The sequence below is a fragment of the Xyrauchen texanus genome, chromosome 1 (assembly GCF_025860055.1).
Source record: "Xyrauchen texanus isolate HMW12.3.18 chromosome 1, RBS_HiC_50CHRs, whole genome shotgun sequence".
In the NCBI taxonomy this organism is placed as follows: Eukaryota; Metazoa; Chordata; class Actinopteri; order Cypriniformes; family Catostomidae; genus Xyrauchen; species Xyrauchen texanus.
The window spans coordinates 52,280,333-52,303,640 of NC_068276.1; the positions used below are offsets into that span (position 1 = coordinate 52,280,333).

Here is a 23,308-nt window from a genome sequence, read left to right on the forward strand (position 1 = left end):
ATATATATATATATATATATATATATATATATATATATATATATATATATATATATAGACTTGTTTTTATGTGTAAATGTAACTGGCAGCCAAAAGTTTGGAGTAACGTGCAGATTTTCCTGTTTCAGAAGGAAATTGGTACTTTAATTCACCAAAGTGGCATTTGACTGATCAAAAAGTATAGTCAGGCCATTACTGATGTAAAAAAACAGAACCATCACTATTCGAAAAAAGTAATTTTTATCAAGTCTAGACAGGCCACATTTCCAGCAGCCATCACTCCAACACCTCATCCTTGAGTATTCATGCTAAATTGCTAATTTGGTACTAGAAAATCACATGCCATTATTTCAAACACAGTTGAAAGCTATTTGGTTCTATAAATGAATATATATATATATATGAGTTGCCACAGTATGCAATAGACTGGCATGTCTTAAGGTCAATATTAGGTAAAAAATGGCAAAAAAGAAACAGCTTTCTCTAGAAACTCGTCAGTCAATCATTGTTTTGAGGAATGTAGGCTATACAATGCTTTAAATTCCCAAAAAACTGAAGATTTCATACAAAGTGTAACCAAATGAATGAGATGAGTGACATTTGTGCGCACCTATCAGCAAGGAGTTCTTCCTATTTAAGAGCTGGTTGGCTATGGCCTGTGATGCGTTACGTCCGGCTCTTCCCCTTTTCTGTTGTTGACAGTAGCTACAGGTATGTGCCATTAGCATGTAGCAAGTTCTGCTTTTAATTGCTGTATGTGTGGCATTAATGATTCATTGTTGCATTCTAGCTTGTCGTTTCCCCTCCCTGGTTCCTTCGGCTTGTTTTATTAAGTGGATTCTAAGACTGCTCACCTCTCAGGTATGTGCAAACTGTTCTGTGGAAAGCAGATTGTTTAGCTTCGTTTGGGGCTTGGAGATTGGCTGATGTTTTGAGTTATGTGCAGTATCCCTGTATCTCAGCTAAATGGCGGTTTATATGAATACCGTGTACCCGTGCCTGTGAAGGGATAATAGAGCACATTGTCCTTTCCCGGTAAGTGTCGTCGTGCACGTAGTTATGTGCTGAGAATCTTAGCAGGTGATGCATACATTTTAGTAATTGTGTTTTTCTTTGTTTGTATTTGGCTCAGGATTCTCCCTCTCGTTCATGGCGATCGGTTTGTTTCTGCTGTTACAGCCCTGTCGCTTCTCTGCTGCCATACTGCGAGAACGCAGACTGGTATCGTCCAACTAATCGAAGAGATTGTTGCTGTCTGGTTTCATTAAATTATAGTTTATTGTACTCTGGGGTTGACGCTCACTGATTTTTGGAACAAGGAGCACAAAACTACGTGTTTGCTCCATGCGAGCCTGTCTTCCCTATTGTCTGAATTGACTTAATTTGTTTTCTTTCTTCTAGCGTAATAATATTTATATATTGTTTGGTATTCGATTTGTTATTTTATTATTGTCTGCTCCATGACCATATGGTGATACAATCAAACTGTGATTATTGTAATTATATTTTGAAGTTTGTTTACATTTACATTTATGCATTTGGCAGACGCTTTTATCCAAAGTGAATTACAGAGCCCTTATTACAGGGACAATCCCCCCAGAGCAACCTGGAGTTGAGTGCCTTGCTCAAGGACACAATGGTGGTGGCTGTGGGGATCGAACCAGCGACTTTCTGATTACCAGTTTACCAGTTATGTGCATTAGACCACTACAACCCCACCACTTCCTTTTCAGTCGCTGGGGTCCCACGGGTGAAGGGTCTCTTGTGGTGGTGGTGCTCCTACAACGGTTGCCGTGTGTGTGTGTGTGTGTGTGTGTGTGTGTGTGAGCATGTATTTATCACTTTGTGGGGACCAAATGTCCCCATAAGGATAGTAAAACCCGAAATTTTTGACCTTGTGGGGACATTTTGTCGGTCCCCATGAGGAAAACAGCTTATAAATCATACTAAATTGTGTTTTTTGAAAATGTAAAAATGCAGAAGGTTTTCTGTGAGGGTTAGGTTTAGGGGTAGGGTTAGGTTTAGGGGATAGAATATAAAGTTTGTACAGTATAAAAACCATTATGTCTATGGAAAGTCCCCATAAAACATGGAAACACAACGTGTGTGTGTGTGTGTGTGTGTGTGTGTGTGTGTGTGTGTGTGTGTGTGTGTGTGTGTGTGTGTGTGTGTGTGTGTGTGTGTGTGTGTGTGTGTGTGTGTGTGTGTGTGTGTGTGTGTGTGTGTGAGAGAAAGTGTGCTGTTGACTAACTAGTTTCGTGATCACTTCTCCTGTGGTGAACCTCAGCCCTGTAAGTTTGAGTTGTGCAAATATTAGTTATGTTAAGTGTTGTGTATGTTTTTGTTTATTTTGAAACCGTTGTCAGCCATGCACCTCTAACAAGCCGTCATACGCTGCCTGGTACAACGGATGCTATTTTAATGTAATTTTTCTTCTTTAAATGTAATTTTGTATTAATAAAATGTTGTACTTTTTTTATGATACCTACTTTTCTGCCTACCTTCTTAAGAGAGTCGGACCTGTGTGACCAAACGTTTTAGGTATCATTCATATTTCCCTGGGTGAAATTCCCATGGGTGGCATAGTCGAAATTCCTTGTCTGAAACCTGTACTACTTGTGCCACATAAGCAACCAAATTGGCCCGGTTGCTAGGGAGGGTGGAGTCACATGGGATAACCTCCTCGTGGTCGCTATAATGTAGTTCTCGCTCTCGGTGGGGCACGTGGTGAGCTGTGCATGGATGCCGTGGAGAATAGCATGAAGCCTCGACACGTGCTATGTCTCTGCGGTAACGCGCTCAACAAGCCATGTGTTAAAATGCACAGACTGACAGTCTTAGACGCCGAAGCAACTGAGATTCGTCCTCCACCATCTGGATTGAGGCGAGTCACTACGCCACCATGAGGACTGAGAGGACCTCGGGTATTCCAAATTGGGGAGAAAAAAAAACATTTATTTTGTGACCAGTTCTGGGTAGAATACTTCTGAAATTAAATCGACTACTTATTTAAAATTACAAAACTGAAATCGTAATCTGTTACATAATCGTGTAGATTACACTTTTTAGGTAAGCTGATTTCTTTGGGATTACTTTTGGATAACCCATTTCTTATTTTGATGAAAATGTAATTATTAATTTTAAATATATTAAGCACCCATTTACACATTAGTAAACATGAAATCAAACGGAAACTTGCTATTTGTCAGTTCCTAAGAAAAAAAGATTCTTAAAGGGTGTTACAAATTTAGACAATTGGGCAAAAGACAATTAGAACATGCTTTTTTACCTTTTCTCCAAATTTGTAATGCCTAATACCCTGTACTTAGTAGGGCCTCGTGGTGGCGCGGTTACTCACCTTAATCCAGATGGTGGAAAACAAGTCTCAATTGCCTCCGCTTGTAGCCTTGTCAATCCATGCATCTTATCACATGGCTCGTGAATAACACTGTGGAGACTTTGCATGCGGAGGCTCATGCTACTCTCCGTGAACCATGCACAATTTTCCATGTGCCCCATTGAGAGCGAGAACCACTAATTGTGACCACGAGGAGAACCACTAATTGTGACCACGAGGAGAACCAATAATCGTGACCACCGGGCCAATTTGGTTGCTTCGGAGACCTGGCAAGAGTCACTCAGCACACCCTGGATTTGAATTCCCGACTCTGGGGGTGGTAGTCAGCGCCAAAACTCACTGAGCTACCCAGGCCTCCACTAGAACATGCTTGTATTTTTAAAAGAAATGCTGTCATTTAGAGATTGTCTTTTAGATATGATGTAGAGATGTGCAATTTGTACCTCCTCCTCCTATGTTTGTTTACTACCTGTTTTTTTTACAGAAAAATGTTGGACATGTGGATGAGAGCTTGTCTACAATGCATTATTTTCGAAGCAGTGTGCAAATACAAACAGCTCTGCATTTATTTGTGCATTAATTTTGAAACTAAATTTTAAACAGAAACCTAATGCCCTGTGTGTATTTGTAGATTGTATTAAGCACTTTCAATGCAGTGTATCAGTTTCAGTAGCCATGTTTCATTTTTGTTTTTATTAAGAAATTTAAATTTTATTACATCAAGGAAAATGTATGAATTTCATCAAGTCCACTGTCTAGATCCTGTGGTACACTACACAACTGTACTCCTCACCTGGGAAGAAATAAAAATAGATGTGTTTAGAACATTAAAATCATTACACAAATGCAGTAATGAGACGCAGAGCGAGAAGACTGGTGTGATTATGGCTATATAAGTCTGAAACTGAAGTATTACTAATATTAACTGTACAAATCTGCTTTTTACTTTGTAGGGTATTGTTAATCACTGTAAAAATCACAGAAGTGCACGATGACATGAAGTTCACCTAAAGTGGCTCTTCCAGGAGAAATGACCAATAAACATGTAGAGACAGTGCTCAGTGTCAATCACACAAACACTAAACACCATCAGGGTAACACATATGAAATTTAGAGAATGCAGTAAACATTAACTAAACTACATCAACACCCCAATGAACATAACTGATTTTAAAAATAAGAAGAAACATATATTCCCATAAAATATAATTCAATTTGATGGGTCATGTAGGGAATTGTGGGAACACTCGATTATTGTTTTTTTACTGTAATTGTAACAATAATTTACTGTAAAAAGTACATGTTCTTGTTAAAATTCATGTAAATTTTCACTATTAATTATCCAGAAAATCATACTTTTTACATCTAAAAAAAATTATTTTGTACAAAATTTTATTGTAAAAATTACTGTATTGTCTTTTAAAATATATTTTTAAAATGTACTGTATATTTTACAGTTAATATTCTTTAATAAATTTACATTTTATTTCTGCAGCATTTTTACAGTCTTTTACCATTAAAATTACAGACGTTTTTTACAGTGTATCAGTTAATTTACTTCTGCATCCCAACACATAATCAAAGCACTGTCAAATGTGCTTTTCTTTGTGACAAAAAAATGCAATATCAATATTGTTAACTGCATTTGTTCAAATTTTCTATTATTGTTTATTATTCATTCAATTATTTTAAATGTTAACAGGAAACGTGTGGGCCTGATTGGCTGGATTTTTCCCAGTTCAGCCCTGCTTCAACGTCAATAGATAATTTATGAAAGTTTAGTTAATAGAAAGTTTATCTAATAAGACCTGGAACAAACAGCTGAATGTACCTGGAGTTGAAGTGAATTTTGGGTGGGTGTATTTACTCGTGGGTCCATCCAGACTGTCAAATCCTGAAATGTTTGTATTGATGTGGCTCACTGAAGGAGGACAAAATATGAAAAATTACATCATCTATGGCTGTTCATTAGATTGAAAACAACTGGAACATACAGTTAATGTAAAGGAGATTTGGGGATGGTTATAACAGGTAACTGATGGTCACACTATATAGATAGCTGCGGCCATTTCTCTCTATATTTTTTCTCCACATAGAATTAGATTCGGCTGGGGCCATCTAACGCTATTATACGCATCGGGAAAGGTGTTCTTTTCCTTTCCTATTCTTTCAGGGGGAATAGACCCTGTGGAGACCACATCCTGCACAAAAGGGGAGGTCAACATGTGGCAATACGACACATGGGCTCACCAGCCGCACATGGAAGAGGCACGGTGGTAGGTCCTGCCTCGAAGGGTAGGAGCTCTACAAACACAGCAACGGGGGGCAGAGAGAGCGCTGCCCAAGGGAGATGCTGGTCTGCCAGATGGGGGCCAGATGGTCCCCCATCCCTGAGAAAGAAGGCCCTTTCTCAGGGGAATTTTCCAGGGAGGTGCTGTCACGAGGAGTGTGATGTCCGAGAACCAAGTCTGGGTGGGCCAATACGACGCCACAAGGGTGACTTGTTCCTCATCCTCCCTGACCTTGCACAGGGTTTGTGCAAGTAGGCTCACTGGGGGGAACACGTATTTTCACATCCCCCATGGCCAGCTGTGTGCCAGCGCATCTGTGCCAAGGGGGGGCTCCCATCATTGCATACCAGAGCGGGCAGTGGGAGGATTCCTGGGAAGCGAACAGGTCTACCTGTGCTTTGCCGAATTGACTCCAAATCAGCTGGACCACCTGGGGGTGGAGTCTCCACTCTCCGCTGAGCATTGCCTGCCACGACAGCATGTCCGCTGTGGCGTTGAGGCTGCCTGGGATGTGAGTGGCCCCAGCGGAGGAGATGGCGGGCGAGTTGCAACATGCGAGGATTGGCATTGGGATTTATATACGCTACTGTCGCTGTGTTGTCAGATCGGACCAACACGTGCTCTCCATGGATCAATGCCCGGAACCCAGAAACCAGTCATCTAGCTGTGAGGGCCAGGGGAGGACGGAGGGTTCCAGTCCAACCCAATACTCGTAGCGGCCCGGGCAAGCATAGAGGTCAGTTCTGCATCGTCCTCAGACTGGGTGGGCAGACCCGATATCGAGTCCTCGATATCAGACATCGACAGTGCGCTCTCCGATGCAGCGATCAAGAACTCATCCTGCTAACGAAAGAGACGTTAAGCTGGCCATGAGGTGAACTGGTCTCATTTCGGAACTCAACGGGGCAAACGAGCATGCTGGGGAACGGGAGGTCCGCAGGGATTTACCCGGCGAGACCACACCCATTGAACTCCCCAAATCGCCTCCAGCGCCAGCCGGGCTGGCCTCGTACCCGTAGGTAGAAGGCGCAGCATGGAGGGTGGCTGAGGTGGCTTTCCCCCGGAAGAAGAAAAGCCGCTACTGCAACATTGCCATGTCATATTCTCGCAATGAAAGCATGAACCATCCACAAACGCTGCCTCAGTATGATCGCTGCCCAGACACGTGAGGCAGTGCCCGTGGCCGTCGGAGGCGGAGAGATAACGACCGCATCCAGAAATCCCACAAAGAATCATTTCTGAATGTCTAATTACAAAAATAATGAACATTATATATACCAAAACAGTTCAGTGTTTGCAAAAAGTACTACAGAATGTGACAGAAATGCCCCAGAAATTTTAAATGTGGTGGCAAAAAAAGGCCACCGTTATGAATTCCTCTATTTTATACATAGAAAGTGGCCAAATGTATTCTGGCAAATAAATTTTTTGCATTTTGCATCAACTCTATGATTTTAGATAATAAGTACATCTAAAATCATTCAGAATATTTAAAAGAGTTTGAATAAATGTGTTTGAAATAAATGCTCTGTGCTTTTCATGGTATATCTGTTTTAAAATCCCAAATCTGAAAAAGACATATTTGTAGAGAGATGTGACTCACTTGAAGTATACAAAGTAAAATATTTTTTTCCCAGAAATGTAACATTTATGAACATCAAAAGCACAAAAATGTATTTACTGTTTTTACTCTGTTCTTGATGGTTTTTACTGTGGCGTTCAGCCAAATATTATCCTAGTGTTTTTTGTGTTATAATGTTTTGTAAATTATTCACAAATACTTTTTTAAGTATGGATGATTTTGTGAAAGCATATAGAAGTTGTGGGGTTCTGCTACCCTTGCTCACAGTTGGGCAATATTATTAATCACTGGATAGTTGGGAAAAATATTAAATTACCTCTTATTAGGTTTCAAATTTAAAGTTGTATGTGTACTTTACAACCATTTATGGAAAACATGCCAGATGAGAAAACAGTGCTGCTTATATGACAAGCCATTTCATCATGCTAATACATTGGTAATACATGCATCTAATTAGTCATTACAGTGAATTTACAGATCTTTGATCATCTGCTATTTCCTTTTCAAACTTTTTTAACAGACTATTTATGACTCAATTCAGCAGAATGTAGCTCAAACTCAGAATGATGTGTGTGAGCATTTTTCGTTTCATCATATTGACAGGCATTACATTATAGTTTTTTTCAATTGATTTTAAACATTTCACCAAACTGTAGTCAATGCTCTCAAAACAATTCACACAGCCAAACTAACCATTCACTGCATAATGCAGCACTGTATTTTATCCTGATATTGCATTTATTTAAAGTAAATATTAATATCAAAGATATATTGTTCTCTACTGAATTAATAATATTAATAATAGTATTCAGCAATAGACACAATAATACTATTGAAATTATATATCTGTCTGAAATATCCACGCTAAAGTCATTGCATAAAGTCATGTTTTCTTGAAATGTCATTAAATTTATACATTCACCAAGTCTTTCCTTTCTGTCCAGCTCAAAAATGCCATCCACATCACACAGTATGTTTTCGTATTCTTCATCTTCCTCATTGTTTGTTTGTTCTGGGTTTTCACATTTTGACATTTTGGACAATATACAATTTTGTGCATTTTCTTTACTGTGTGCATTACTGACACAACAGATATCAGCATTTGACAATCTGACATGTGCATTTGGAGAATACGGCTTTAATTTTATTGCTTTTGGCAATTTTTTATTATTTTTTTTTTAAACCATGAACCTTGTCTAAGATACATTTTTGTGTAGTGTTTCGAGAAAATTATGAAAATCAATAACAAATAAATATGACAAATAATCATTGTTCAGATGACTATGTTAGCTAATATTGACCTTAGTTTGGTAAAACATCCTTTTCCATAAAACTAGTTAATAGATTCTCACCTTTCCTTTTGATACATGCCAGTATCAAGAGTATGAGGGCCACAAACACAACTCCACAGACTGCCACGATAACACCAATGGAACCTAGAAAAGCATTCAGACATTTAGTTTCATAGATTAATTTTCAATTAGAAAATATATTCAAGACAGAATTAAACGTTTAATTGTCACTTTTTAACACCTACTTTAAACATTTAGCTGTAGAGGGAGAATATTTAGAAGATTTAATGGGACCTCAGCTCATTAATCCTCAGTCCTACGATTACATTTGCAAAACAGGCAAAAACAAACTGTACATGGGATTTTCAAAACCTTTAAAACTGTCAGAGAGACGTTTTCAAGAATCCTGATGATACAACTAGATGATTTAAAGACTTTGACTCTGTTATTTAATGTAACTGAAAACTGCAATATTTTAATTAAATGGTGTTGTTGTCATAGTTCAACATTCTGTATATGCCTGAGCTTTTTTGTCTGATATTTGTACACCACAACAGCACAAAGCCCAAGAAAATGTCTTCTAATCTAATTAGAACTGGAACAAACAGTGAAATGTACCTGTTGAGGTGAATTTTGGGTGGGTGTTTGATTGAATGCTCGTGGATTCTTTGACACTGACACTTTGTGAACTCACTGTAGATTTGGGGATCACTAGAAGACAAAAGAAGAAGGACAACATAGTTTCTGCACTGCTTTATATAAATGGACAGCCAAATTAAAAAATCTTAAGCCACGTGACTATCCATAAAACATGTATTATGCTAATATTCATTCATTTAGAGCGACAATGTCTCTCTGATATTCTACAATTTATCTTCCAAATTTACACCAACAAATGATTTAGCACACAGTAAAATGAAAATGTGGTATGCATTTAACCCTGTATACTGTAGGCTGATGTGATGCATGTTCTGTTTTGCCCGATACTTTAACACCAAAGAAGCAAAAAGCCCCAAATCTTCTACTCTAATTAGATGTATGTACCTGTCGAGGGGAATTGTGGGTGTAGGCAATAAAACTAACTAACGTGACCAGCCTGAACTAATGCAATGCTCAATTTTTGTCCTTTAAATATGTCTGTTTACTTTTATAAATAAGATCTCTAAGCAGATGAGACTTCAGTTAAATTAATAAACAGATTAAAATATGTATTTGGTAAGATCTGCTGAGTATTGAGTATTAAATGAGATATTCATTTATTCATTAATAAAAAGATAAATTACACAAGCACAGAAAACCAATTGACTAGGAACTAAAAACTACTGCTTACCAATTAATGCTTAGTTTTATTAAACACAACAAGGTAAAAAATATATAAGTTTGCAGTAAAAACGTCAAAGCTATTGACTTTTCTATAGAATATTATTATGAATACATAACCTGACTTCAAATTATTGCATATTTATAGCAGTATAAAGTACATATTTTTCAGTAAATATTCCATTTTATGAATTATGTGGAACATATGAACACTCACCTGATGCTGTTACTATCAGATTCACAGGAATATTATTACAGTAGTAAATTCCAGAATCTGAGAGTGAAACTTTATTTATGTGTAGTGAGAGATCACTCAATACACTATAACGGTTGTGTGGATCACCAATGTGTTTCACCATCTCTCCATTTTCTTCTTTAGTGAGAATAGTCTGTCTATGTCCATCTTTGTCTTTCCTCCATACCACTTTCCCCTTGTGTTCACAGTAGAGGAATGCATCACTTCCCTCAGTGACACTCTGATTGAATATTTCTGTCAAAACAAACAAAGTTAAACAGAGCTGAAATACTGCAGATTTACAGCAGTGTATTTCTGATATAAATATGAAACGTTTTCCTGCTGTGTGTTTATACACTATAATATATCGTACACTTCTTTGTCAAATTTACACCAACAAATGATTTAGCACACAGTTGTAGGATATTGTGGTATGCATTTAACTCTGTGTAAATGCTTTTGCATAAATATTTTGTTTATGATGCGCAATTGGTAGTAATTGATTCATAAGTGATTCCATAATTTCATATAATAAATAATCTATTTGATGTAGGTTTAAAATTCAAATCTGAGGTTATTTGATGTATAGTAAATTCATTTTCAACAGATAAAATAAAATTAAAAACGTGAAAACTCGACACTGCCTTCAGCGGAAATGAAAGAAGAAAAGTGCCCGATGCACTGCGGATGAGAAACGCTTCACAAAGCTCTGCTATATTGGATTTAAACTCATAATTACTGATGTCTGGAGTTAAGCAGACATTAAAAAAGGACTTTCGGAAACTCTTAGAGACTCAATGACCTCTTTTCATGGCAAGCAGCCAACGAGGTATTCGTTTTACTTGTAGACTTGAATGAAAGTGTCCATAATGGCGCTAAGCGCTCGTTTTGTAATTTGTTTACTTAATGCATGTGTTGTATAACTAGTTGATGTGTTTTGTATTATGTTTATTTACAAATGTAGTTCTCGCGGCGAGAACGAAGAGTGTCTAAAGCTTAAGCAAGGAGTGGATGCATCAGAGACGTTTCCAATTAATAAACGCCCGTTTCAAGGAACCAACCTGTGTCCTGTGTTGTTGTGAGGAGAGCTACACTCTGTATAATGTAGGCTGGTGCCTATGTGCTATTTTGCCTAATATTTGTACACCATAACAGCACAAAGCAAAAAAACTGTCTTCTAATCTAATTAGAACTGGAACAATCAGTGAAATGTACCTGTGTAGGGGAATTTTGGGTGGGGGGTAGATTGAATGCTCGTGGATTCTTTGACACTGACACTTTGTGAACTCACTGTAGATTTGGGGATCACTAGAAGTAAGAAAATAAGGAAAACATTGTTTTGCACTGCTAAATATAAATGGACAGCCAAATTAAAAATCACTAGCCACGTGACTTCATAAAACATGATAGATAGTAGATTCAATTATAGTGACAATGTCTCTCTGATATTCTACAATTTATCTTCCAAATTTACACCAACAAATGATCTAGCACACAGTAAAAGGAAAATGTGGTATGCATTTAACTCTGTATACTGTAGGCTGTTGTGATGCATGTTCTGTTTTGCCCGATACTTTAACACCAAAGAAGCTAAAAAAGCCCCAAATCTTCTACTCTAATTAGATGTATGTACCTGTCGAGGGGAATTGTGGGTGTAGGCAATAAAACTAACTAACGTGACCAGCCTGAACTAATGCAATGCTCGATTTTTGTCCTTTAAATATGTCTGTTTACTTTTATAAATAAGATCTCTAAGCAGATGAGACTTCAGTTAAATTAATAAACAGATTAAAATGTGTATTTGGTAAGACCTGCTGAGTATTGAGTATTAAATGAGATATTCATTTATTCATTAATAAAAAGTTAAATTACACAAGCACAGAAAACCAATTGACTAGGAACTAAAAACTACTGCTTACCAATTAATGCTTAGTTTTATTAAACACAACAAGGTAAAAAATATATAAGTTTGCAGTAAAAACGTCAAAGCTATTGACTTTTCTATAGAATATTATTATGAATACATAACCTGACTTCAAATTATTGCATATTTATAGCAGTATAAAGTACATATTTTTCAGTAAATATTCCATTTTATGAATTATGTGGAACATATGAACACTCACCTGATGCTGTTACTATCAGATTCACAGTAGTATTATTATTACAGTAGTAAATTCCAGAATCTGAGAGTGAAACTTTATTTATGTGTAGTGAGAGATCACTCAATACACATATAACGGTTGTGTGGATCACCAATGTGTTTCACTATCTCTCCATTTTCTTCTTTAGTGAGAATAGTCTGTCTATGTCCATCTCTGACTTTACTCCATACCACTTTCCCCTTGTGTTCACAGTAGAGGAATGCATCACTTCCCTCAGTGACACTCTGATTGAATATTTCTGTCAAAACAAACAAAGTTAAACAGAGCTGAAATACTGCAGATTTACAGCAGTGTATTTCTGATATATAAATATGAAACGTTTTCCTGCTGTGTGTTTATACACTATAATATATCGTACACTTCTTTATCCTGACATTAATGACAACAAGAAAACTCAGTCTTTCATACGTTCTTACAAATGTTGTTCTCTTATTGATCTGCATGTTAAGAAATATTAGTGTTTTAGTAAACAACTCTGTAAGTACTATCATAATAATATGAAATAATATATGATATAAAGAATATTTTAAACATGCATTATGAATATAGATTTGTGATTCTTTCTGTACAGTTATGTTTCAGACCTGATTGTTCTCCATAAAACAAACACGTGAAGGACTGGATAAGCAAAACAGTCTCATTGGTGTTTATCCATTTATTTTTTCACAATTGCTAAGACACATTTCTTGAAACTTTCACCCATTTCCTCACGACTTTAAACACAAAACCAAATCTTCAAACTACATTCACAAAACCCCTGACTCTTCTGGCAAAATCAAACAAATCAAGAAATGTGTCTTAGCAATTGTAAAAAACTGTAAATATAAATAGGTTTTTTAAGTTCAATCTTTAAGTGAATTTAGTCTCTAGACATTTCAAGAAAGTAACACTCACCACTCTGAATTATGAGTGTGTTCTTGTAGAGCAAGAGACACATAAAGACAAGGCGCTTCATTTCCCCGAACAGTGTGCGAATGATACAAGCCTCTGGTCACAGTTTTATAGGGGCTCTCTGAAGGAGAACTCACCAAGAAGTTTAAGATTCTATCTACTGATTCTACAATAGAGCTTTATTAATTTGATTTGTGCATCATAGGGATTGAGTAGAAAACAACCTGTAATGTTCTTATTTAAAATGCAGAGGACAAGGACTTTTTTTAGGTTACAAACTGGTAATTACAAGGGTATTATGCTAGAAATGTGGTTTATGAGGACATTTCTAATATCCCCATAATTCAAATGGCTTAAAAACCATACTAAATGATGTTGCATGTAAAAATGCAGAACATTTTTAGGTTTAGAGTTAGGTTTAGGGGACAAAATCTATAGTTCATACAGTATAAAAATAATTATGTCTATAAAGAGACCTCATAATGATAGCTGCACCAAAATATGTGTGTGTGTTCATGTGTGCGTGTGTACATGATTGCATGCATGTGTGGGTGTGTGTGCACATGTGTGCGATTTGTGTGTATGTCTAAATTTGAATTTGTTCCTAATTCTGAAGTGGAAATCTCTTTTCTGCAGACATCCATGAGACCACAAGATGAGAAATGGCAGATAGTGCATGTCTATGTGGTTCAGAGAAAGTGTGTGTGTGTGTGTGTGTGTGTGTGTGTGTGTGTGTGTGTGTGTGTGTGTGTGTGTGTATTACACATGTATAGTAAAACGTTTGGAAATACATCAGAAAACAATACCCACAAGGAAAACATCTTACCACACATACAAAGTAATGTCTAAATGAAAATGCTAAAAAGTTAAAACGTTTCTGTGAATGTTAGGGTTAGGGGGTAGAAAATATAATTAAGTATAAAACATGGAAAGTCCCCACCATGGAAAGAAGTTTATGTTTTGTTGTTCAGTAAAAAATATCTAAACATCACAATGTCTATATCTGTACATGACAATATCTAAACATCCATTCATCAAAAATGTTGTCCTATAATGTAGTATTGTGAATCGGTTTTGTTTTTCTTACCCCTTTCTTTTTTGTAAGGATAGATATTTTTATTGGCAAACAAGACAAAAATAGGCCTGATTAAGAAAATTATTTTTGCAGTGCAGAAGATGAGATCATTACGTTGCTTGCAGACAAATGTGGAAGTTGTAGAATGAAGCTGATGTTACAACTGTAGTTCTTTTGCTCTGTTTTATTTAAAAAGGTAGACTAAGTACAATCAAAATCAGTGTGCATAACTGCATTAGCATCAAGGACATAGTTCACATTATTGCCAAGGTTTTGGGGATTAAGTTTGACATTTTCTTATGGTAAAATGGTAAATGGTCTGCACTATATATAGTGCTTTTTTACCTTAGAGGTTACCAAAGCACTTTACACTGTGTCCCAATCACCCATTCACACTCACATTCACACACCAATGGCGACAATGGACAATGAATGGTGTAATTAATGGTTGGCCAATTCAAATCAACATATTTTGGGGCATTCTAGGATGCAAGGTCACAAATGGAGACATGCAAGGTGGTCATCGGGGGACTGATACACTAACACTTTGTAACAACTGTACCCACTGAATTAGAAACATGGTAGCAAATAGTCCTTCTAATGTTGAGTTAGCATTAAGTCAGTCAGAAAGATTAGAAAAGAAAGATAAATAGACATTTCACAATGGGGGTTGGATGGATGGATGGATGGATGTGTATTATAGTTTGGTTGGATGTGTGTTCATGTCTTCAGAAGAGTATTAGCTGTCAGAATATATACATATGCAAGCAAACTGGAAAACAAGCATAGTGGAAAACAATCAGAGTATAAAATGACTCAGTATATTTCATATAACTGTAGGCTTATTATCTTATTTAGCATGTTACAAATGAGTTTTACAATTGTCCCGATGTAAAGTTACAACAGTACCCAGCATGAGGGAAGTTGTAACAAATGTGCTCTTTGTCTTGCACAATAATTGAGAAAAGGCTTTTGACATAGATTTTGTTGGTGGAATAAAGGCATCTCATGAAAAAAATTATATAAATAAATAAATAAAATGCCATGTTCATTTTAATCAGTATTTGTGCAATATAGTAAAAAGCAATAGGTGTTACAACTGTACTCGGTCTACCCTATTGTCCAAATTAAAAATTATAATATAATATTGCATTCTATACCTATTTAGGCCTTGGAAAGCTAGGATTGTTTCCCTTTCCACAATTGTTGCCACTCTTTATGCCTACCAGCATAAAATGTGAGGACAAGTGAAGTACAAAAGAAGCTCATGACCTAAACTAAACTTAAAAAAGAAATCATACGTGGAAAAACACGATATGTGAAACAATACAAAATAGGGTTACAAGGAGAATAAAATCAGATGGATGTTCTTGTGAACCCTTCAACATATACAAATGTACTTCATGTTCATTTTTTTTTTTTTGTATTTACATTTAGCATTTATGTTCAAATATCTATTTGTTTAATCTTTCTAATAAATCATACCTCTATTACGTAATACATAGTGTACATTCTGTGCTTTGAGTGGTTGAGATCTGTATTGTGACCCACATGTCACAATATCATGTTATCATCATGTGCTACTTTTGCATCTTCTTACATGGAAATTAATTCAACTGATGCTTTCGGGTGTGGGATAACATGTTATAGATTATATGCAACCAATTAAAAGAAGTCAAAATCTAAAAATGCATCTTCATATAAATTTAGGACATGCACACCATTTTGACAATGATTAAAAAAGTAACCTTAAAATTTTTTAAAAAAAATAATATATATATATATATATATATATATATATATATATATATATATATATATATATATATATATATATATATTAGGGATGTCTATTTAACGCGTTAATAACGTGCGATTAATTTTACAAAAATTTACGCAATTAATCGCAATGCTTTCCTGAGAAATGCAAGCTTGTAGTACCACCTGTTTACTCCAGAGGGCAGTAAGTTTAATTTCAGCTGTGTGAACAAAACATTAACAACACTTCAACAGCAACACCACAAACATGCGTTACGTTCTTGCGTTCAAAACACTTGAAGGAGCGCAAATGCGAACTAGACATGCGTTCAGACCGGTGTCGAGAGCGTCAAATAGACCGGAAGTCATTCATTTTCTGTGACAGACAGTGTCTCTCGGCGGCGAGAAACGGCGTGGCGAGTCTTGGGCGGTGTGGGTGTCAGAGGAAAGTTCAAGTGCAGCCAACATTATGGTAATGAGCTTTTGGACCTATCGGAATATATACCCAGATAGCAAAAAATATCCACACGGCTTCTTTTTGCCGCCGTCCCTAAGCTGTCGGCTATAGGTGCGTCCCACTGGCGGGGATGAAACGCTTGCCGCCGAATTCGTCACTCCCATTTCTTGCGATATGCCGCCCGCGAAACGCTGGCTGGCGGCAAGCCGCTTTGAAATACAAGGATTTCTACTCTCAAAATCGACCAGCCATGTTGGCTATTATTATTTTTTGCTCCAAAGCCATTAGGGTTTATAACAGAGTCTTGACTCTTGATTCCATGATAAGGTAAGGTTTAGGAAATGACATTTAAATTACTTTGAAACTCTGAAGCGATTATACAGTAATATATGTAAAATATATTGAATTATTTTATGCTCTTCAAAATTGTTTACATTTCTTTGATTGCTGCGCATTTGAGACATGCACCAATAAACCAAAAATAATTCCTTTTGTAAAACTTACTTGGCAATAAATATCTTTATGATTCTGATTAGGTTTTAAAATAGATATTTAATTCATGGTATGAACAATTTAGCAGAATAAATTGATGAAGTTAGACTTTTCACGAATGCCTGATTATCAGTGAACAGTGAAAGACAACTGCAACATGGCCAAAATCTCGGGTATACTTTAATTTTTTTTATTAATTTGCAACCATGGTGATATCTGTCATAAACATGAAAATCCCTGTTTTGACGTGAAGGATAAACTCAATGAAAAAGCGAAATTATCCTCTGGTTTCACAGTTGCGCAGAAATTTCGTTTATGTCTAAATTTTTTCCAACCTCGATTTTTTTTTGTTATTTTACCTTTTACAGGTTTTGCAATTATGACCTGTACAAATGTTTAAGAAAGTGTTAAAGTCCCTGTAAAGGCAATAAAAAAAAATCTAAACGCATTATAAATGTTAAAAATGTATTGCAAAGACTGAACTGTGAAGTTCCGCTGTCGCCATATCTGTTTCCGGTTTACTTGCGCGTCGCCCAAAATGTCTGTTTTTACTCGATGTCTCCAGAATCTTCCGAAAATACGCGTCAGCGATGTTCATCGCATTATTGATGCCTGGTCCCCTGCTCCGACAAGCAAGAGGGACAAGGGCTTTAAAGTCTACATATCGAGTTATCTGCACAACTACAAGGGTAAGTATTTTAATCTAATGTGGTGTGCCGGCAGATAGCGGCTAAGCTAGTTCGCCACGTGTTCATTTTTTATGTAAGGTTAGTATAGAAGCTTGTTTTTTCTTAGTTTTAAAGCAGACTGTTTGTTAATTTTTGTGATAATTGTAATATAAATTATATTAACTTGCTCTCCTCTCAGTTTCTAATAAAGATCAGGCCACCGGTGAAGTCACTGTCAGGGCATTGTGTTACAGGTCCATGAGGAAAACAGATAAACCTCACAGTTTGAGTGTATGGTGAAGCTAGAATTGATAAGACCGCAGTTACAGGCTTGTTACTTTAATAGCCCGGTGTTCCTGGGGACTCGGCTAAGGTTATTCATGTTTAATGTAACTCAAATCAAATGAAAACAGTTATTGTAGGCAGGTAAGTTTCCCTAGCTGGTCTCCTCTGTGTAAAATGCGTTCTTATTCAAGTTTTCAACTCAGTCATTCGTTTAAGATGCAATCTTGTGTTATAAGTATTAGGCTATCATGATTATACAGTGAGCAAGCTATATAAATAAGTATTTAATATAATAAAAGTGTAGAGCAACAACCGAGGGTGTAAGGTAAAGGCTGAATATTGTAGATTTATTACAATATGTTGCATGTTTGAATTAAAATACCTGTGGATATGCCACTTCCCACTCATGAAAGTGTTATTCAAAGGAGCACACACCCTACAAAGGCCTGACTGGAGATTTGCCTGATCTATCCGTCCTTCAGGTGAGTAGGGATACAACAATAGCAAATTTCACTGTACAGTATGATATATCAACCAAAATCTGTATACCAATATTTCATTATTTTCTTTTTCCTCCCCTTTTACAAACAAATATTCTGCATCAAAGAAAAAAAATGAAATTGATGTTATCATAAGGGTTCTTCATTATGAACTTGTATGCCATGCATAACATACTGTGGATAGAAATTACAAGGAAAGTTACTGGTATGATAATTGTGGTTATATTATATTACTATTATATTTAGTGTATTGCTAATCAATATATTGTTACTTCCCAGGTGACAGCGGCTCACTTCAAGAGCAGGTGAAGCAAGTTGGGACAATGTTGAAGACATTTCCTCAGCACTGGGCAATCGGGTACAACTTGCAAACAACACCTGTGGTTGCTGGTTTAATTCCCACTGGGGCCACCTGTACATGTAGTAGACCTAGATATAAATGTCATAGTTTAGTAGTTGAAGGACCAGGACTGACTACTTTATTCTTTTATTCTGGGAACCCCTGTAGGTGCAGATCAAACCCTAATGCTGCGACGTCTTGGAGTTTGGCGATGTTGTGCGTAGCATGGACAACAAAATGCTATGCTGCAACATTTCAGTGCCAATGTGTCTGTTGGAGAGTTATCCCTGCCAGGGGATCTGTTACTCCCCCCTAGACACCCAGGAAGATTTGGTGTTGCTTGACAACAGTTTGAGGCAGGATAAAGAGCTCCAGCAACGATTTGTAAGTGTGCCGATTTCGTTTATAACGCCATAGGGTAATCTATAAAGTAAAATTAAGATCGTACACTGCATATTCTACAGTCTGAATCCACAGCCTGTCACATTTTAAATTTATGAGAAGCTTCAGAGAAATGTAATTTGTAACATGTTTTTTTTGTATTTTCAGCTTCGGTTTTTGGCAATCAAATGTGGGAGGGACCTAAAGACAACCGTGTGGCGAATGCTTCAGAGTATCTTCTCTAATCACCTTTCCATCAATACAACCTGGACTGGTGTAGGGGATAAAGCATGTTTTAGAGACATGTTCCTGAAGACCATTGTTCAAAGTAAGTTGGATATTTTTTTATATTTAAGTAGATGTGTATGACCTTATGCCATTCAAATGGAATGACAGATCTTTATTTTCTACAGGAGCCATCCGGAAGAACCCGGCAACCCAGCATGCCACTGATGAGGCGATCCAGGTTAACGTTACGCGTTACCTGAAAGGAGCATCTGAACATGAAGGTGGAAAAGGCGCCGCACAGCTGAGAGGGACCCACAGCCGACCCCTTAAACCTAGGCTGACTACTGACACCCCAGCATCACTGACAACTGGAACCCTTTCTTTATCCTGCAGTCAGTAACATCAAGACCCCTAAAAAGCCTGCTAAAAGTGTCAGACTACACTCACCCAATCCACACTGTTCACTGTGGAAATTGCTTCTTTTTTTTTTCTTTTCTCTCGTGACCCTGCTTTGAGGGCAGCTCCTTGGATGAATATGGGATGGTTTGTCCTTTTATACAGGCGTACGAGGAATCACTGAAGATATGCCAATTTGCACTGCCTCATTCTGGAGGTCGGGGAAAACCGGTGATTCTTAGCCCAATACGCCACACAGTCCCCAACCTCTCCAGACATTCTGATTGGCTGTGTTCTCTACAGCCAGATTTTCTGCTGTTAATTATATTTATTCCCACTTGTTGTCATGTGTAAGTTGAATGTCAAAATGTATATTATACCTGTTATCCTGCACATTCCTTGATACCAAAGATCTCAGTTATTTCATATACAATTTGCTGCTTATTTCATTGTTACAGTGCTTAACTATTCTATTGTTAAATATAGCTTGTAAATCCTTGTGCCACAGGTCAGCATTGCAGTTATAATGGTATATTCTACTCCAGAGCTTTACTCTAAATTATTACCACTTAACCTATTGTTAGAAATGACTTGTAAATATGATGTTATACCTCAATTTATTTGGTATCCTGCACTTTATTTGGTACCAAATATCCTCATTGCTTATGTTTACTGGTAATTCTTTTCATCCCAGAGCTGACCTCTTTATATTATTAACAATTATTGTAAGTGTTTTTTTTTTTTTACCAAAATTGATTTGGAAACCTGCATGTTCTTTAGTGTGTGTGTGTGTGTGTGTATATATAATGTTTGTATTTTTCTGTTATTTATATTTCAGTGATCTGACATCTTGTTTCAATGACAGTTACTGTAGGCCTACTTTGAAATGTGGAATTAAAACGCCAAATGGAAATTTGTCTGGTTTGATCAATCATTATTCTTGATAAACTGCATGCTATAAATATATATATATATATATATATATATTTAAATATAAATAAATATATATATATACAATAAGCGGCGGCAGATCGCTCGAAAAAAGCGTTTGCCTCCGACGGTCCGCCTTCGATATAACGGCGGCGGAACGGTGGATAGCCAGCGGGCCGGCCGCGGAACGAAGGCGGTTTTAAAAAGCGGCTGCCGCCGGCGGTGCGCCGTCAAACGTGTTTGCGATATCGCCATTCTGCCGCTTCTACTGCCGCCGGCGCACCGCCAGCGGCCCGCCGACTTATTGCTATCTGGGTAGGTGCTACGCTCTAGCGAATTCTAGAGAACACAACCGTGTAAACTTTGGTTTCCACTAAACATTAGTTCCGATTCCGAAGACAAAATGGAGGAGAAACTGATTATTGCCGTGGCGGCTTTTCCTGTAATATTTGATCTGTCCCTGTTTGCTTACAGGGATAAACATAAAAATAAAAAAAGATGCGTGGAAAAAGGTGTCTGAAATTGTTAGTGTGCCAAGTGAGTTGATGAAGTGGATATTATGGTTTATATAATATTATATAATAATATATTCAAATATTTCATGAGGATATACGCTACTAGTGATATGTCGTCAAAAAGATACCGGTCGACACGTCTGGATGTTTTGTGGCCCCTTTAAAAAAAGTTCACAAAACCAAACATTCTCAAGAATGTTGCCGCCTATTTCAATACGTCAGAGCGTTCACAAATTTCCTATAGCGTTGTTGGCAGGGCAGCCAGAGCGAATTTTGACGCTGTCTTGACACAGTGACCTAAACATTTTATTTTTATGACGTAACACACCCGAGACGCGCCACAAGCAAATATTAAATTACCAACAAGGTTAAGGAGGTGTCCTTTAAACTGTTACACCGTTTTTACCCAGTCAATCTTTATTTAAGAAACTTTCTCCCTGAAATAAATCCACTTTGCTCCTTCTGTAATGCTGTAGATGAATCTGCCCCTCACCATTTTTGGGACTGTGTCCTGTAGTATTTTGGAGAAAATTTTGTTTGTTTGTACGTACCTCTATTTTAACTCGTTTTTCTTTGCTTTATAAAGACGTTTTATTTGGTTTCTACAGTTTTGATAACTTAAGGTAATATTTTTTTATTAATCTGTTTATTTTTCTTGCCAAGTTTTTTTATACAGAAGTGTAAATTTATGTCTATAAATCCCCTATTTGCACTTTTTTGTAAAGACATAAAATATTATTTAAATACTCTTTGTACCTCCAACAACTCCAAAGCATTGAAAACGAATCGGTTACCTAACGTAACCTCGGTTCTCTCCACTGACGTGCGGTCTGGGTAGGCAAACTAGGCACTGCCTACCCTGCCAAAATTCAAAAATAAAATGTTTATTAAATAATAAACTTGTATTTTTATTTTTACTTTTTATTCTTGTGATTTATATATGCAATATGTGTGTTATTCCAATTGTTTAGACGTTATGATGACAAATGTAGCAGTTACGCATAATCAACTAAAAACAAATGGTAGAATAAGCAGTGCTTTTACGGTCCATTCATTGCAGACGACACGCGGAAAACCCATGTTGCGCATGCGCACTTCGATCCTGTATTCTTTAACATGTACGGCAAAAAGCACAAATCTGATGTGCCTTTTGACGTAAATATTTTTTTTTTTTTTTTTTTTTTTTTTTATTGAAGAAACATGAAAATATACAAATATATTCAGGATAACAAAAGAGGTAACGCATAACCTAAATTATACAGAATAATTAATTATAATTAATTATGCAAATTAAGTGCCATAAAAATAATTATAAAAGATAAAAATAACGAACATAAATAAAAATAAAAACAATAATTATATAAAAAAAAAAAAAAAAAATAATAATAATACAAATAAAATAAACAATATATAATATAAAGCAGCTTAATCCTGAATATCAGAGCCATTACAAATTAATTGTTCATATATGTTCAGGAATCTATCACATTTTTTATTAGTAGTAAAATTAAAAGATTTAAGCAATGAGTCTACTTCAGCCAAAAAATGTGAGAAAATAGGAAGTGATCCCATACATTTCTGTTTATGGATGAAAAATTTGCCAAATAAAATAAAAAAATTAAAAATGTATTCTTTAGATGTGTGGGAATCAGTATAATAACAAATAATATCTTTCAAATTAAAGGAGTGTGCATGAATAGGGGTTTTATTTAAATGAGAAAATATGTTAGACCAAAATTTCTGAACCAATTTGCAAGAAAAGAATAAGTGTATTAATGTTTCATCTTCAGTCACCATAAAACGAACAGGTACTAGAAATATCAATATATTTGGACACTGTTGCATTAACAGGATATATCTTGTGTAATATTTTAAAGTGGACTTCTTTGGTCTTGTTAGGAATAAAATATTTATATGGTAATAACCACGCTTTTCTCCATTCAATATTGCCAATAAGGGCAGCCCAATGGGAGCCTTTTGACGTAAATATGTTATGCCCGTAATCATCTCCGTTACGTATCAGACATGGACCAATTAAAATCGAGATATTCCTGGACATTTAAGAATTTTTTCCAACTTCCAAGCTCGATTTTAATTCCAAATATGAGTTAATTGCAAGAGGGAGGTCTACGCCAGCCTTAGATGGACT

At 36.4% G+C, this 23,308-nt stretch overlaps 1 protein-coding gene and 1 long non-coding RNA gene across 5 annotated transcripts in view; one reads left to right on the forward strand and one right to left on the reverse strand.

Moving 5' to 3' along the window:
- Positions 1-670: 670 nt before the first annotated feature.
- LOC127650588 (uncharacterized) lies at positions 671-3,355 on the forward strand. Of its 2 annotated transcripts, XR_007971468.1 has the most exons (4): positions 671-711; positions 791-861; positions 947-1,035; positions 1,133-1,281. It is a non-coding gene; the product is annotated as an uncharacterized LOC127650588 (long non-coding RNA). The 2 variants fall into 2 exon arrangements; XR_007971467.1 differs by lacking the exon at positions 671-711 and having other exon boundaries at positions 721-861; positions 1,133-3,355.
- Positions 3,356-4,030: 675 nt separating this feature from the next.
- LOC127650537 (uncharacterized) overlaps positions 4,031-23,308 on the reverse strand; it is a 49,380-nt gene continuing 30,102 nt past the window's right edge. The window contains exons 1-6 of one of the 3 annotated variants that reach the window (XM_052136048.1): positions 11,294-11,579; positions 10,061-10,333; positions 9,142-9,234; positions 8,584-8,667; positions 5,190-5,279; positions 4,031-4,151 (exon numbers count right to left, since the gene is read on the reverse strand). In XM_052136048.1, the coding sequence (XP_051992008.1) occupies positions 4,114-4,151; positions 5,190-5,279; positions 8,584-8,667; positions 9,142-9,234; positions 10,061-10,333; positions 11,294-11,483 (768 nt within the window). In that variant the 5' untranslated portion in view covers positions 11,484-11,579 and the 3' untranslated portion in view covers positions 4,031-4,113. Of the gene's footprint in view, positions 4,152-5,189; positions 5,280-8,583; positions 8,668-9,141; positions 9,235-10,060; positions 10,334-11,293; positions 11,580-23,308 lie in introns of those variants that run through there. The other 2 variants (XM_052136029.1, XM_052136039.1) reach the window with 2 other exon arrangements.